Source organism: Anopheles coluzzii, chromosome 3, assembly GCF_943734685.1.
Source record: "Anopheles coluzzii chromosome 3, AcolN3, whole genome shotgun sequence".
Classification (NCBI taxonomy): domain Eukaryota; kingdom Metazoa; phylum Arthropoda; class Insecta; order Diptera; family Culicidae; genus Anopheles; species Anopheles coluzzii.
In genome coordinates, this window is record NC_064671.1 from 77,321,518 (window position 1) to 77,338,423 (window position 16,906).

At 47.7% G+C, this 16,906-nt stretch overlaps 1 protein-coding gene across 2 annotated transcripts in view; it reads left to right on the forward strand.

The window, feature by feature from the left end:
- Positions 1 to 1,570: 1,570 nt before the first annotated feature.
- Positions 1,571 to 16,906, forward strand: part of LOC120955324 (protein patched) — a 43,918-nt gene continuing 28,582 nt past the window's right edge. Inside the window, exons 1-2 of one of the 2 annotated variants that reach the window (XM_040376130.2) lie at positions 1,571 to 1,698; positions 3,123 to 4,113. In XM_040376130.2, the coding sequence (XP_040232064.2) occupies positions 3,976 to 4,113 (138 nt within the window). In that variant the 5' untranslated portion in view covers positions 1,571 to 1,698; positions 3,123 to 3,975. Of the gene's footprint in view, positions 4,114 to 16,906 lie in introns of both variants that reach the window. The other variant, XM_049608830.1, reaches the window with a different exon arrangement.

Sequence of the window (16,906 nt, forward strand, 5' to 3'; positions counted from 1 at the left end):
TGTATGTGTGCGGGTATACACGTTCATCATCATCGATCAATGACAGTGATCTTGGCGGAAGCATGCGGGTGGTCCCATATAATGTAGAAGCGTACGGTCTCTCCTTTCCATTCCGGCCATTCCTGCTTCTCCTTCTCGCTTGCGTGCGTCTTTTATTCACTCCTCCCTCCCTTCCGCCCTGCCCCTCTCCATCTTTCCTTTCCACCCTTCTTCTTCCCTTCCCTGCCATCGGCCACCGGCCATGCCTATATACACAGCCCTTATGTTGTGCTGTATTTTTTTCTTCTTTCCTTTCCTTCGTTCGGCTGCCTTCTGCCTCATGCATCTTAATTTCGTCTCCCGGTGTCCTCCTCCTCGGGGCCGGGCGCAGCACCCCTCACCCGAGCCGTCCTTTCCTTCCCAGGCCCACAAGCAAACACATCCACACACACACACACACCCTCTGCTGGTGGTGGGATCGCACACGACGTGCTGCGCTCCAATCGACGGGGCAAAGAAATGGAAACATCAACGATCCCTCCCCTGTCCGCCGGCGACCGCTGTCCTTGCCGCTCTCTCTCCGGTAGCGGACGCAGTGAGGGTTGATCATCGCACCAACACGAGCGCACGGATGTTGCCGATGGTGGATGCTGCGCCGTGCCAGTGTGGGTAAGCGCTCCCATTGAGCTTGATCGGTCAGTTTTTGTCGTGCAAGAAGGTTTGTTTTACAGATATGTGTTTAACATTTATTTTATTTATTATTTTATAAAGTTCAGATTTTTTTTAAATTAGTTGATTATCATAATGATGACGATAATAAGATAACAAAAATCTTATTTTTTGAAGTTTTCCCAATATTTTTATTCGAAGCTGAATAATCTTTGATGCGAATAACGCGAAGAAAGAACGTAAAATTTATTAAAATTATCAAAATAAGTTAAAATAAAATAAACAAAGACAAATAAATGTTCAAATAATTTATTTTATTTTCATAAAAGTCATATTTCTAATATAAAATATTTATGTTTTCTAGTAATACTTTTGTATTCATAAGAGATTAAAAAATAAAATTTCTGATGAATCATAAAATAAATTGAAAATAAATTTGAAAAAATATTGAACTGAAACTTTAAAAAACATAAAAATATCACCAAACTTACGGCAACACCTACTCGGCCCATGCTTTGGCAATGAACACGCACAAGCAACAAGTCCTACGGTGGAACGTTTTCAACGCACACCACCATTGCCGCACGCATTCGCACACACACCAACACCACCGCGCACCGGTTGGGGTGGTTTGTCCGGATTTTGCTAAGGCGCCGCCCTAGCACCAATGTTTGCCGGATCGCTTCAATCGGGAAAAAAAAGGTAAAATAAATAAAAAACCTTTTTTGCACCTCAAATTAAGAGTAAAAGTTTTGAAAAAAGTAAATATGAAAATTATGGAAAATAATGCTAAATCAACGCTACTGTAAACTCAATCCAATATCTTTTCCTGCACGGTGTTCACCCATCAACGGGGCAACGCGTACCAGAGCGCGGCCTGCGCACCGCATGCAGGGCGAGCAACACACACAGGCGGCAGCCAGTCCGCCGTTCGGCCGGTGCGCAACGGTGTAGGTAAGATGGCCGACTTTTATTTGATCGAAAACAATCGCGCAGTGCGGACGCAAAGCCCGATCGCTCCGCTGCTGCTCCCCGGGTGCGATCAGTGAGGTGTGTGATGTTCCTTTTCGGAAACACTTCTTGTACGCAACGAGACACGACGAGGCAGAGCACCGTTTCGGAGTGTGCACTTCTGCTCGCTGTTAAAGGATCCTGCATTTCTGTGGAGTGTGTTTGTGACAGATAGAAAAGAAAAAACAAGCGAAGGATTTTAATCGTGCAAACTTCATTCAAAATTCCTCCCGCGTGCGTGCTTTAGATCAAACAACGTGTGTGTGTGTGCGTGTTTTGTACGATCGTGTGTGCGGTGGTGACGAAACGACAGTGTGTGACGCCAAAACCAAAACACACCAGCGTCGATCGATCTTTGCGTGCGTGCGTGCGCGCAGAAAAGGAACAGCGAGGGCGTTTAACTTGTGCCCTGTTCTTGCTTGTATGTGTGTGTGTGTGTTTGGGTGAACTCGCGCCGTAATTAAGTCGTACGATAAGACAGCGCGCCGGTTTCTCCAGGAGGAAGCAGGAGGAAGGCGCGCCAATGTCAAACACAGTGTGCGGTGGGCGCTAGATCGCAAACTGGCCTGCAATCGCAAACAGTCGTCGGCGCGCTTCAAAGATCGGCAGCGGATCGTGCAGGAGATAAACAAATCCACTCCCCCCCCATTGGCGGTGTGCGTGCGTGAAACACAAGCGAACGGCAACGTTTTTTTTTGTTTTACCGACGGCAAAAACGCGCTCAAACTTTTCTTCTTCTGCCAACTTCACGTTGTCTTGGTTCGCGCGTTAAGCTGGGAAAGTTCGGGCAAAGCTCCTAAATTAATCGTCACGACGATTTTGTAACCGTGCTGTGGAGCTCTGCTGCGCCACGATCCTTCCACGATCGTTTATGTTTGTGTGTTTATGCTGCCGGGCGAGCGCTCTCTCTCTCTCCACCCGTGTATACGCTGGGTACGCGACCCACCAGCCAAAGCGAGACAAGTAAGACATAAATAACAGGAAAAACTGCAGGGCGCAAGGGCAGAGCCCACTCAACTTCGACCTTAAAGGCAGAGGGCTGCACCGGGAAGAGGCTAAGCGAAGGGGAGGAAAGTCGAACAGCCGAAAACAACAAAAAAAAAAGCATCTTTCCCTCTCGGCGGCTGCTGCTGCTAGCAAACAGAGCAAGAACGACCGGGAGAAAACAAGTGGAAAGGAGGACGAGAGAAAGGAAAGAAACACCCGAGAAAGGCGGAAGGGCGGAAACACACACGCACCAGCTCGCAAGAAAGAGCGAAGGAGATCGAGGGCCCAATTTTGGGAAGAAAACAAAGTACGAAAGGTTTTTTTTTGTCTCGCTCTCTCCCGGTGTTGTGTTGTGGTGTGTGCGGGAAAAAAGGTCTTCAGTGCGTACACCAACACACGCGTGTGTCTGTGTTTGTGTGTGTGTGTGCATCGCTGTGTCTGTGTGTGCGAGTTTTCCTCGATCTTTTTTTTTTCAGTTTTTCGGGTGTGCGTGGATGATCGGCACCACCGCCGAAGAAGACACACAACAGTGCGCGACAGTGTCGGTCGATCGTCGAGTTCTCGAGTCCGTTTGTTCCGCAGTGGCTGGTGGAAGCTCCGGTGCTTCCGGCAAAACGCAGCAAAAAGAATATCGAGTGCGTGGTTGGGGTTGCTCCCTTGCCGAGTTGTTTGACGGCTGAAGTATCGTGTGCTCGCGGAGTAGAAAAGCCGCATTCCGAGCAAGAAAAAAGAAAAGTGTCCTGTGAGAAAGTGGTTTCCTTCCTGTGTATGTGTGTGTTGGTGTCTTGTGGCCCTCAGCAAAAGGGCTGGTCCTTTTCGGAATAAGGCAGGTGGTTGCGCAGCTCGTGTGGCACACTAATCAACCTCTCCAACGACGGAATAACTCCGCGAGATTCGGGTGTGCAGTAGTAGGCCGCGCTACATTCCGTGAAGTTTTGTGTGCAGTGTGCAGTGTGCGGTGGATTTCTGTGGCAGAAGATGTGTCACTCAGCCAACATCGGCCGTGTCGTGATCTATGGTTTCGATCTAAATTTCTCCCTACGGTCTTGCAAGCGAGCATAGTGTGTGTGTGTGGGGGGGTTCGGTGAAGAAGTTGTGGGAATCAAACCCAGGCCGCTGTCTGTCCGCTCGGCAGAGCAGGTGGTGGAATGTGAAGAAGAAAGTGAACGAAATTCCTCGAAAGCAACAAAAAAAAATTCCTCCCAAGAGGAACACTGCCCTCAAGTTTCGAAAATAGTGTTTATAGTAGGTGAACCGCACCAGCTTCCTACTCGGACGCGCGGTGCAAACTAGCTGGATAGCAGGCAAACACGCTCAAACTTAGAAACAATGGTGGTACCGACGATGGATACCCTGCCGAGGGTACCGGACACCCACGGCGACACCGTGGACGAGAAAGTATTTTCCGACCTGTACATCCGAACCAGCTGGTACGATGCGACGATAGCACTCGATCAAATAGAAAAGGTAAGTTTGAAGTTGGTTGTTTTTGAATTCTGGGAGTTGTGTCAACTTAGGACCTACTTGTATGAAAATTCAATTTCTCCAAGACATCTTTTGGGCGATCTTCTCAATAACATTTGGGAATTGGACTTGCTGAAGTAGTACTGTTAAAATCCCCAAAGAATAACACTAGTAGACGAAGATGACTGGAGATGTCCTAGGATCACACTCGGAAGACATCTAGAATAACATTTGTTATGAAGAACATTCTTCAAGATCTCCAATAGATCCAAACTGAGATATCTTGAGCGCTGTAGAATGCCTAGTCTCCAGAGAGACGGACTCTTTATGTGTCCTCTGAGCGTACATTTGTCACCCAAAATAAAAAGTCACATCAACGCACCCTGAGGCGCTCAAAGCCTCAACAGTCCAGCTCAATAGGGTACGGGTAAAGATCGAATACGGCGAACGAAATAGGCCCTAGCCCTCGGAAACGAAACTATTCCATTAACCATTACAACTCAATCCGACGACCCGCCACGGCATGAACCAGGGCAAAGAGAAAGACCGAGAGAGATAGGGATGAAGGCAGGGACAGAGAGAGAGAGAGAGAGCAAGGGATGAATGCCACAGTGTAGGGTCTTGTTTCGACAACGTAGCAATACCCAACACAACACACCTCCACCCTCGGTCTGTTGGCTGTTTCGTCGTGTACGGGCAGGGTTGGGTTCTCCTCCCTTACTCTACCACACACACACAGACACTGTTTCGTGCCAACTGATCGTATGCGCGGCTTGCTGTGTTGCTGCCACCTGCTGGCCGGTTGTGCTCGGTTTGTCGAAACTTTGTCCGCACGGGTCGGAAGGTGGTGGTTCTCGCCCTCGATCGTCGAGGCACCCCGAGATGAAGGACAGCCGTGTCGAAGGAAAAAAAATAAAAACCGGCGCAAAAGCGAACGACAGACAAACACACACACACACAGCATCATCGCCAGCAGAGGGAATGCACGATGCACGGGATGAAGTGTGGGGAACAAAAAGTAAGACATTAAAAGAAATAATCTATCCCGGCCTGTCGGGGCGCGGGTTCCAGCCTCCGAACCGAAACCCTCGGATTCGAAACTCCGTAATATTTCTCCCTCAGCGTGTGTGTGTGCCTGCGTGCGTGATCCGGACCCCGCGGGACACGGGTAAAAAGGGCCCGTGTGTGTGGGTTCCGTATTTGGGCTTTTTTTCCCCCTTCTTCGTTCGGGATCTTGAAACGGTTGATTGTACAAGCCGACCCCGGGACCGGCAGCGCACGGGTGACGCCTCTGAACTTTGAACAGTGTGTATGTGTGCACATCACGAGTTGCCGGGCAGAGGAAGTACGCGAGCGGGCGGTGTCTCAATCATGATCGACTGCGGATCGACAATTCCCCAAGGGGGAAAACGGGTCAGTTTCCAAAATTCTTACTTACCCCGACGGGAGGAAGCATGGAGCGGAAGATGCGACCGGAGCGACACCCTATCTCTGGGGGATTTAGAGAATTTATGACCCCGGGGAACACGTCCCAGTGCGCGTCCCTGGTAGGATGCCATCTTTATTTTCCGTTGTTTGTTTTTGTCACGAGCCGAAGTCGGTGCGGTATTTCTGTGTGACACACCACCACTCCCAAGGGGAAATTCCAAAGTTCCGAAATAGGAGGACGTGCATAGGACTTTGCGGACGTTACGTGTCCGAGGTACAAACAGTTCTCTTGCTCGGAAGATGGGAGCGGTGGAGACGAGGGCAGCATATAGTGCAACGAGGAAATCAAACGGTGAATGAACATCACAATTGAATGAAAACCGCGACCCTCGGTACACTTTGAAATCGTAATCGGCTCCTTGACTGTGACTAGTGGTGGTCCGTGTCGCGCCACTCCCGCCGCACGTTTGATGATAAGCTCTGGAGTCACGCAAAAACAACGCATTGAATTTACAAACAATTTCGATTTAGTAGCAGCCCGATCGGGGAGGGAGATCGGGGAACGACGTTATAAGTGCTGTCCAGCAGTTGGTACGTGTCCGGAGTTGGTTATGAGTCGGGGATTGCCCATCTGTTTGACATCGTAGATCATCGGCTAGACGGCGCTGGCATTCGGTACTGGAACGTGCCGTAAAAAAAATGAACCAAATGTCTACGAAACCCAGGCTTTGGGTTTTGGTCTTTGTCAAACACTGTCTTTAGGAGGTTGTTGCACATTCGATAGCGACAAGATGCCCTCGTTATAAATCATTGGCTTTGGAGCTGAATCCGCTGTCCTTATGGCTAGTTTATATGAGTATCTACAAAGGATTAATCGTCTTCAGTATTCTGAAGAGTACAGTAACGGACATTAAGATAGGACCCTTTTTTTTCAATGCACCGTGCACTTGTTTTGCCACGTTACTCGTGTTTGTGTGTGTGTATGTGTGTATTTGTGTGTGTATTTGTGTGTGTATGAGTGTGTGTGTGTGTGTGTTTGTGTGTGTGTGTGTGTGTGTGTGTGTGTGTGTTTGTGTGTGTGTGTGTGTGTGTAGTAGTAGTAGAAAGTGAGTGTGCTTTTTAATGTGTATTTGCAAGTGCGCGGGTTTGTGTCTGAAAAACATAGCTTGCCATGATGTCATATTGCGTTGAAATTATTCTTATTATGTGTGTTATCATGTGAAACATTGTGCGTTTACACTTGGATAAAAACTAAAGTTTGCATCGACAGCAGCGCTTGTTCCCCGGACGAGAACGCAGGTGTGCTGTTTCATGAATGTGAATGCGACACCGGTGCGAAATGGACACGCGCACAATAGCAATGAACTCGGCATTCCCTCACAGGTGTTTCTCCAGTGCACGCCATTGAAAGGCCTTCGTGCATCTCTGCGTTGCACGTTGTGTGCGAATGGTAAACTTTGTGCGTGCATTGAGCTGGCGCGCAGTTGTTCTTTTCAATGGGCGTTTTGTTTCATGAGCGCGGCAGTATTCTGTTCTCGATTTTGAAGGGAAGACGCTTACTCGCGTACTCGTTGATAGTTTTTATCCATGCGATGTTTTCGCTGCTCGACAACGATGTAATTCATCGCGTATAGAAGTAGAACGCAGGCAGAGCACGGGATCAGCCGTGTCCAAGTTTTTAACCAGCGCGTTCTTGACGGTCCAAGCAAGCAATGTTAGTAACAATGGGTCGAGGTAAACGTTGTACCGATTATCAGCGCCATATGTAAAAGCGAATGGCTGCTGCTGGCATTAAGCGCAAAAGGATCGAGTTCGTAATGGAACGATCGCGCACTTTTGTGGCAAACGCGCTTCGGACAACCGAAACGTGCTTAGACAACTGAAACGCGCTTGGACAACCGAAACGCGCAAGTCAACCGGACGTCCTCAGAAGACCACGGCGAAAGAAGACCGTAACATTGTTAATATATCGAAAACACACTGATCGCGAGGGCGGTGGTCCTGCTTATCACACCAAAAACCTAACCCAAAACACAAAAAAGCTACTTACAAATCTATCCGAAACGACCTACTTGTGAAACAAACACACACATCAATACACATTCAAACATACATCCACACACACACACACACATGCACACACACATACACACACACACATACACACACACACATACACACACATACACACACACACAAACACAAACACATACAAACCACACATAAACTTGGCCCAACGGGTGCACGGTGCGTTAAAAACCCAATGCCCTATCTTTCTGTCCGATACTGTACCTCATATACTTGAGAGTACTTGAGACATCAATTTCTAGTAAAATATCAGTATGTACTGATAAATTCTAACGCCAAGTTCATTGGTTAATGTGTACTGTTTTGGATGTTAAACTCCATTAGATCGTAGAGGTCAGACCTCCAACACAGATAGTTGCCTCCATGTAGATCACCTTTCCAGACATCAAAAATAGTTGACGCAATTGATACCATAACGTGACACTCGGCGGTACGGTTAGCGAGGGACACAAGATTTGCATTAGAGATGAATTTTTCACGTCACGCGGGTCGGGTGATTTGTGTCCAAGCTTAGGCTCTATTTATTGCCAGTTCGCTTGTTCTTTCGCTTTCTAAGGCACCAGAACAGTTGATTAAGTCTCGTCGTCGTCGTCGTCCCGTGTGCGGCAGTTTCGGTGTGGTTTCGCGTCACGCTCAACAGCGCAGGACACACGCGGCAGGATTATTAATCGTTTTTGTTACGTGTACTGTCAGGCTTTCCGACGGGATAGACGAGCGGGTGGAAGAACAGCACGTCTAGCATGTCTAGCAAACGAGGCACGATCGTCTTGATTAACCATTTTGGGTAAAGCAAAAGAACTAAAATGAGTTCATGTTTAGGTCTCTTGCAAAGAAATTGAGGCTCTATTGGAGTTCAGACAGGAATATTAGAGCACGAGCTCGTTTTTTTCCATTACGCACGTATTGAAACTTATCTCCATGCCTTCAAACAACCTCTGTATCTCTCTCTGTGTCTCTATTAGCGTGCTGTGAGTATGACTCATACCATTGGCTTGTACTTCTGTCAAAAGATATTGGGCACGACCTTAACGTGTAACGTTCTTCTTGCCTCTCTGATTGCTCCTCCACCAAGGCTCCAAGCACCGTTTCCCCACTTGGAAACTAGTTTGTTGGAAGTTCACACCGTGAACTCCAATCAAGTTGTCACACCAGATAAATCAGAAACTCTAATGATCGTGCTTCTGCTTATTTCCTTCCACTGAACAATTAAAAGGTTCAATACAGCATATGGTCTTCAACACTTCAAAAATAAATGCTCCTCCACCAAGGCTCAATCTCAGGCAGATGAAATGGCCGTTAAAACGATTTTAAGAATGTGAAACTGAGCTCCCGCTTTGTCGGTTTCGCTGGCATCTCGCGGCAAAGCCTGGCAAAAATGTAAACATTTGGCCGATTTGAGACGGATATTTATGTTTACTTTAGCGCGCGCAATGGATGTGTTTTGATTGTGTGTCGTCGTCAATGGCCACCATATCTTTCTTCCTCGCCACTGGTCGCTTGGTTGATTTGCTGTTGGTAATTATTATATTTTAAATATTTTGTATACCCCTCATCCTTCGGCGTGTGTGGAATGTGCTACCGTGTGGCCTTTTCCTTCCTTCGCTTTCTCGCGCAAATCAAGAAGAGCTCTCGAAACCAGTATCGTTGTTGGGGGTTGTGATTTGTTTGTTTTTGGCTTTCCTTCTCTTTGAGTTCTCTACAATTTTAAGCCAGCGGCATTACATGTTGAGGGTAAAGATTGAAAGCCTAAACTGTTCTTTCTGTGGTTTTCTGTGCCTGTGTGTTGTGGCAATCTGTGGGGCTTGTCAAATCTCATCCGACACACACCAAATTTACCGTGTTGCGATTACGATGCAAGCGAAAGAAAAGATGAACCCCAATAAAAACAAAATGGATTGCAAGAAGAACGCAAAAGTAAATGAGCGAAATAATTAATCGTCAGCATATTGTGCTCGCCAAATTAAATCTCAAGTGCAGCGCGCGTTACGTCCGCAGCGCAAAAAAGGCCACAGTGCCGCCGCAGCCGCCGCCGCGTGCAATAAAACACGCTCGAGTAAAATAAGAGGCAAGAGGAGGGTGGTTTATAAGCGCGTGCTCTCGCGAAGTTGCAGTTTAGCGTGGTTCCTGCCCCACAATTCCCTCCGGTCCCTCTGGCATAAGCGGCCCACGGCGATGTGATCACATCAAGCAATTAGACGCTCGTGGAAAGGAAGGAATTGATGATGGTGGTGGAGAAGTGTTTGTGTCGGTCACAAATTAGTCGTGGTTTGGGATGCAGCAGCAGCAGCAGCTTTGATTTTTACCGAATGACTTTCTCTTCCATCCAGATTCGAGCACTGCTAGTGTCTGCTGTATGCACAGTGGAGTGCTCAGCCTCATTTAGACTTTTGGATGCCAAATATGCGCTCTTTTTGATAAACGTTTATTGCGGTTGAATATGTTGATGGTAATTAATTTTAATTAAACAAAACTCCCTCACTCGCTATGCTTGAAGGGAACAACAACATTCAACCTCATTTGTATCTCATAAAGGTTTGTGCTTATTGCCAGTCAGTGTGTGACAACGCACATAACTTAACGATCAAATGTGTCTATTAAACGGCCAATCAAAGTAGGTAAAGCTCCGTTCCCAATGACAGCGTGTGCGGTAAGGGATTTTTCATAGCATTTTATGAGCTAATTCAGCGTCTAAAGAAGAGACCCAGGGACCTGGTCTACAGGACCCTAGCGAAGTACTGTGATGTGGTGGCGCCTTGATTGGATGCACGCGGCTTGGTGCTAGAGCGCGGGCCAAGTGAGAAGCAAATTTCTATTTTACCACAGATAATTTGCCCTGCTTAATGGGGCTTGGAATTGCAAGAGTTGTGGCAAGGTGATGTAATTTAGCTCCTACCAAACCGACCGTAGATCCGTAGACTTTATTTGTTGTAGGGGGTAAGTGAGCTTTTTGAGTAGGGTTGGCTTATTTTTTGCACAATTCTTTTTAATATTTAAGGGATTATCAATGTTTTGATTCAATTCCAAGATCCGTCTATATGTCAATAATGCTCAAATAACAATCCTGTGAATGAATGCTTGGACAGAGAATTTCCACTACGAATGCAAGAATAATCAAACCTAATGGTGATGATGTTTCGCGGTTCACACCCGGGTGGTTTTGCTTTCTTTTGCACCGCAAGAAAGAGATGTGCGCTGTCGGCTCGATGATCTCGTGAATCCTTAATATCCCCGCGTCTTGTAGTCTTGTAGACCCGCGCCAAACAAGAACAACTGCGCTGGCGGTGTTTATACATACCACGTCATGTATCTTTCATGTGAGATGCAGTTTGCATCCTCCCGACATCGACAGGGGGGAAGATGTGCATGTTTTCCGGTGACAGAAAGATACCAACAAGAGATATTTCGATGACGATCGTCAAAAAAAAAAAAACATGCGTGACGGGGTTGTTTCTTGCGCAAAAGGGAGCGCGCTGACACACGAAGGGAAGTGACAACCGTTCGGGAACCATATTTGGTGCATACCAGCACACACACATATGAGGGTACCCTATATCGGGTGTTGGATGATGCTATTAGTATTATTATTGCGTGTGTGTGTGTGTGTGTGTGTGTTTGTGTGGTTGTTGGCGGGCGTGCGAGACCACCCGGTACGATGCCACCTTGAGCTGGAGGGACGCAGCTGGTGGGAAAGTAGGAGCAGCTGAAGCGAGATCTCCGTGGACCGGGGGGGGCCGCATAGTGGAACGGTTGTTGTTTCTCTTTCGCAGTAGAAGCAGCGGAACCAGGGTGGGTGGGCAAATTCGATCACACTGCTGTGAAATGTGCTCTTGGGGGGCAGTCCAACTTTTTGTTTCTTTTACTCTCTTTGTGGGGTGTTGTGTTTTGATTGTCAATTTTCTTTTGCTCTTTTCTAGCGCTGTCGCTTCGCGTTTTGAGGGCGCACGCGGTATGGACGCATACGGTAGTTAAGTGTGATTTTATTGCTGGTGCTAGTATGGCAGCTATGGGCAGCAGTAAAAAGGGCAGAGCGGAAAGTGAAGAATATGTGATGAGAGTGGCAGCAGGTCACTCGATCTTCTTCTTTTTGTTTTTTTAGCACAATTTCAACAACATTATGCAGAAGATATACCAGCAGCAATATTACTTTTTGATTTTTGAATGAATGTAGATTCATCTAAAGTTGAAATAAGTGTAATTTGCCATTGCTAGCACGAGTATCGATCGCAGGTCGGTGAGGGTGTGTATTGCTGCGTTGATCGGTCATCTCGCACGGCAAAACACGCAATCTTTGGGGTTTGCGTTAAAACGCGATCATGTTTCTTCGGTAACAATTTGATTTTATTGTATGAAATGCAAATTTTACATGAATATTGCTTACTTTTATTTTATTGCGGCAAATTTACCATTAAAAACGTTTACTTATTTACACCTTTTGTCACCAAATGCAAGATTGATAATATTTTACCAATATTTGTAACGCACCACGCACCATACTACAGCATTCATCTTCGTTCATCCATGCATGTGTGTGCTGGTCTTCGCCGTCGCCTGTACGATCAATTACGGGCGTGTTGCCTTGTACCGGGGGGACAATCAGACATTGGAAAACAGCATCGAAGAAGCGAGAGAGAGAGGGCACGAACTGCCCCTTACGAGAGCACAACTGCGACGAGACGACTGCGACGTTTTGTGTGTAGTATGTTGCGTATGTTTTCATTTCAGTTTCTCTCGACCCTGCCGCTTTCGTCCCTCCTTTGCTCGATCTCTCTCGCTCCCTCTCGCTCTCTCCACCCAGAGTGCGACCTTTTCCTCGGGTGCGTGCGTCGTACGGATGATTGTGTGTGTGTGTGTGTATCGTAAATATAGTGTGTGACTAGTGGAAGACAGGACGAGCGGGCCGACGACGGGCGGGCCGGCAAAGAAAGGGAAACGACGCTGCGGGACCACCCGATGCGGTAGGTCCAAATATCAGATTAAACAATTCCTTCATCTCTCCCTTTCCGTCTGTGCGTCTCCTCCGTCTCCGCCCGTTTACACTTACTGTCACTGTCTCTCCGCTTCCCGTCCCCCCGTCCCACGAGCACGACCTCGCGGCCAACGGCGCTCGTCCCGTTTGGAGGATGGGTGCGTGTGTGGCTGGCGCGCGGTGCTTTCCTGAGAGCGTGGACCGCATTTTTCGAATCGCGCGCGCTCGCCGTCGCCGTGTTTTTGTCGTCATCCGACGTCATCCGACGTCGTGTGTACGGTACACGGGCAGTACAGACTCTCTTTCTTCTTCTTCTGCTCACACACACGCTTCCGCCCCTAGGCTCCAAGTTTCGTCGCCCGCGCGGCACCTCCTCTGTGATCATCCTCCAGGGCAGATTTCATTCAGCGTTTAATTCGTGTTTCTCCATTTCTCGCTCCCCCCCCACCCTCCCTTCCCTTTCCGTTCGTCACCGCCTCCTGACTGGTTGATTACGGCCGTGTGGAAGTCGAGCGGAATAAAAAGCCGACATACGATGTTGTTGCGAAGTTGTTGCTTTTTTGTGGGTCTCCCTGTGCCCTGTTTGTCGGTTCCGGTCCCGGAAATGATACCGTTTAGCTTTGAAGGCTTGAAAGTGTGGAATGTTGAATCACCAGGGCAGTTTCTTGTGTGATTTTTTTTTGTCACGCTCTCCTACTACACTCGTCCGATCGCAAACGGTGTGTGAGCTAGATGTTTTGGGCTGCTCAAATAAAGCGCATTCAAAGTTCTAAATATTCACACATATTTGGAAGAAGACTGAGGTTGCAAGGTTCCCGGGGCCACGACGTCCTTTCGTGTCTGTGTGATACGTTCCAAGAACGCAGCTAGAAACAGCGTGTTGAAGGAATGTTGTTGACTTGTGTGATTTGGTAGTGGTGGACCCCGGTGGTCACAACATTCCACCACACACAGGGAGATGCCTACCACCGGGAGGACCCGGAAAGCTGTCGGCTAGCCTGTATCCTAATATTGACCGCTTCCCCGTGCTCACCCGGACCATTCTTCAATTAACGACCAATTTACAGTTCTGCTCAATTTATCGCCACCGGGAAAGTGTGAAAAGTAAATAGCGCAACAGCGACAAACGGAGTTTTATGTGTTTCTTGGCGTGGATGATAGAACTGTGGAAGGATTTTACACAAACAACGACGGAAGGGTAACGAAGGATAACAATTTAGTTTTGGGAATTTTGAGGCATTTTGGAGAATTTGGATATCAGATTTTAGAACCAATCTTAGGTCCTTACAGACATTTCTATGCATAACTGTGGATTTTGCTATCTTGTATCTTATTCTTGATATATATTTTAGTGTGGAATACTTTACTAATTTTTCTTTATTTTGTGCATTTAATTTGAAATTTATATTAAGTTAATGACCTTTTAAAAACATCGAATTCCTCAGTAAAATAATCAAAATAGCCCCTAAAAGTATGCAATCAATGCAAACTGTGAAATAAAAAAAAAACAACCTGTCAAAATGCCTCAATTAGCCAACCCGCCGGCACCCAGAGCAGGCAGTAGAAGGAGGAAAAGTTTACTACGGTCACGAATTGATGGGAAATATAGCGACGTATTAAAAAAAAAAATAACACACAGCAAACGGGCAGCAACAACAACACTTATCTCGGAACCAACCCCTTACGCGCGCGGTTGGGGGGGTTTGCGGTAAATAGCGAGCAATTCCGTCCGCGGACTATTACTATGTGATGGCTTCATCTTGCCGGCGTGCGACCACCCGCTCGCTCTCTCGCTCCTTTGGTTGTTCTACTAAATAAGTCATTACCGATTCACCGTTCCGCGTGAAAAGGAGAAGGAAGTGGAGAAGAGAGAGAGAGAAAAAAAATACACACACCGAGCTCTGCCCCATTGCGACGATGGGGTGGCCAACCCGAACGCCAACGTTGTGATTTTATACATCGAGCACGGCGAATGAGACGGGAACGAAGGAAGCGACGAACCTACAGCAAAAAAAGCACACTTCAAAATAAAGAGATACCACCCCGAAACGACCCCGAAAACTCTGTAGAGACAGAGCGAGAAAGAGAGACTAAGAAAGAGTAGTAGTAGCGTGAGTGCTTGCGTGATGAAGTCTTTCGCAGTGCGCGGGGGTCGGCCTCGCCTCTGCGCATCGGTGGAATGAAGGACGCACGAAGAATAACTATTTCCTTGGGATGGATTCCGGAGCGTCGAGCGCTACTTCCCCTTCGACGTGTGCAACGCCGGTCGGAGCGAGGATGCCAGAGCAGCGGATGAGCCGCATTGGGGGATTGGGGGTGTCCAAGGGCCCAGGAAAAATGAGCTTTCATTCGCCACGCTCCCGGTCGCCAGCGCTTGCCACTCACTCGCACATCTCGTCGCGTTTTGTCGGCTGCGGCGTGGATCAACAACGATCATGCCGATGATGATGATGATGATGATGTTTTCTCCACATCCATTCAGACATGGCCCAACCGAAGGATTGCCGTGGGATCGGTCTCTCGTTCTCCTTCTCTTTCGCGGCGGCGTCCGTTTGGCGCGGGGGAGATGTCGCCAAGTTTCGCTCAACCACCCTGGGCGGTCGAGCGCCGGTCGAGAGACTCAGTAACACAGCAGATTTATTGTTATTCATTCTTTTAAGAGCAAAGGTGTGTGTATGCTGTTTTTTTTGCATTCTTCGCCTTCGGGTTTCATCTCTCTCTCTCTGTCTCTCGCTGTGGCATTACTACTATTCACCACTACCGTAATTATCCCTCAGTTACGGTGGTTGTAATGAGTTCCTGCCGACAGTCCGAAGTCGTCCTCCAGTCCAAATGCCACCAATGAGTCCTGCCTACCTGCAGGGGCAGAAGGCGTGATGGAAGGAGCACTCTCGGCCCAAGGAGTGGAGCCAGAATAAACGTCTTAATTATATTTTATTTCTTCATCGACCGGAACCGTTCGATCGCGGGCAGTCGAGAGGGGAGGAAGGCTGGAAGGCGCGAGGTTTTACGTTGGTGTCCCACCGCATCCTCGCAGGTTCTCTCCGTCGTCGGCGCGGCTGCACGCCTAGCAGCGCTGAGTCTCGACCATTATGTGCATCTCGAGTTAAAAAAAGGGAGAAACAACAGAAGAAACAAAAAATACTGGAGCCTGAAACAAACCGCACGAAAAGCACGGGAAAGAGAATGAACGTAAAGCTTTTTTTTTTCTTTCTTTCGTTTGCTTAACTCACTACCGGTGGTGTGTGCGTGTGTGGCGGCGCTTCGTGCGGACGAAAACGTGAACGGAAGAGATCAAGCTCAATTTCTGATCAATTGGCCGCCATCTCCTCGTGCTCGTTCGTCGGCCGGCACCACACAGTGCCGCCATTCGTGTCGCCATCGATGCTGGTTGTTGCTTTTTTGTTGTTGTCCCCGTCTGTTGTTTGTGTTTGTTTTACTCCATTTTTCTCCTCCAGTTTTCTTGGGGTGGGATTTTTTTGCTGTTTTGTTTTTCGGGGGTAAATTCGTCATCGATTCCGGTGCCCCACGCAGCTGCATGGCGGAATGGCGTGATCGGCTGGAGCTCGGTAGGGGAATGCGCACACGAATGCCACTCTAGGCCAAGTTGTACCGATGTGGAATTGACGAAATCAAAAATCGATTAATGTTTACGATCGATTTGTGGCCGTGTTCTGATTTTGGTTCGTTTTTTTTCTTCTTTTAATTCATGTTGACAACTTTATAGTGGTTTGTTTTATTGAATGGCGTGTTTGTATTGCTGTAACCTTTATTTCTACGGATTAAATGACATTATTTTAATGTTTTGGAAGAGAGTTTGAGCTCTTAATAGTTTGCTAAAAGTAACTTATACATTTTTTTTTTTGAAAATATTTCAAATCGATTGCTCAACACAAAAGTAAGCTGCACTGTTGTGTCTCATCAATCTCCTTAAAAGGTTACCGGTTGGTTTTGCTTCTTGCAACCGTTGACTGCAGGCGGCAGATACTGTGCTGCAATATCCCAATTTACGATCCACGGTCCCGCCGGCTGTCGACGGCGCAGGTCTGAACAATCGATCGCGCAAAATTCCACCGAACGCGTCGTTACGATCGTTACGGCTCGAAGCGCACTGGCAGCAGCAGCAGAGATTGTTGTGGTCGGTAATGGTTTCATTTAGCGTTTGAAAGGCCGCTGGGTGGCCGCGCAAGGATGCTAGCGTGTCTGACGGATAGTTTATATGCCCCCTCCGCTTTTTTTTTCGATTGAGACATAAGCGCGCGAGCGCGGCACTGTTGGTCAGCTGAGACAGCTGTACTTTTAGAGACGGGGTGA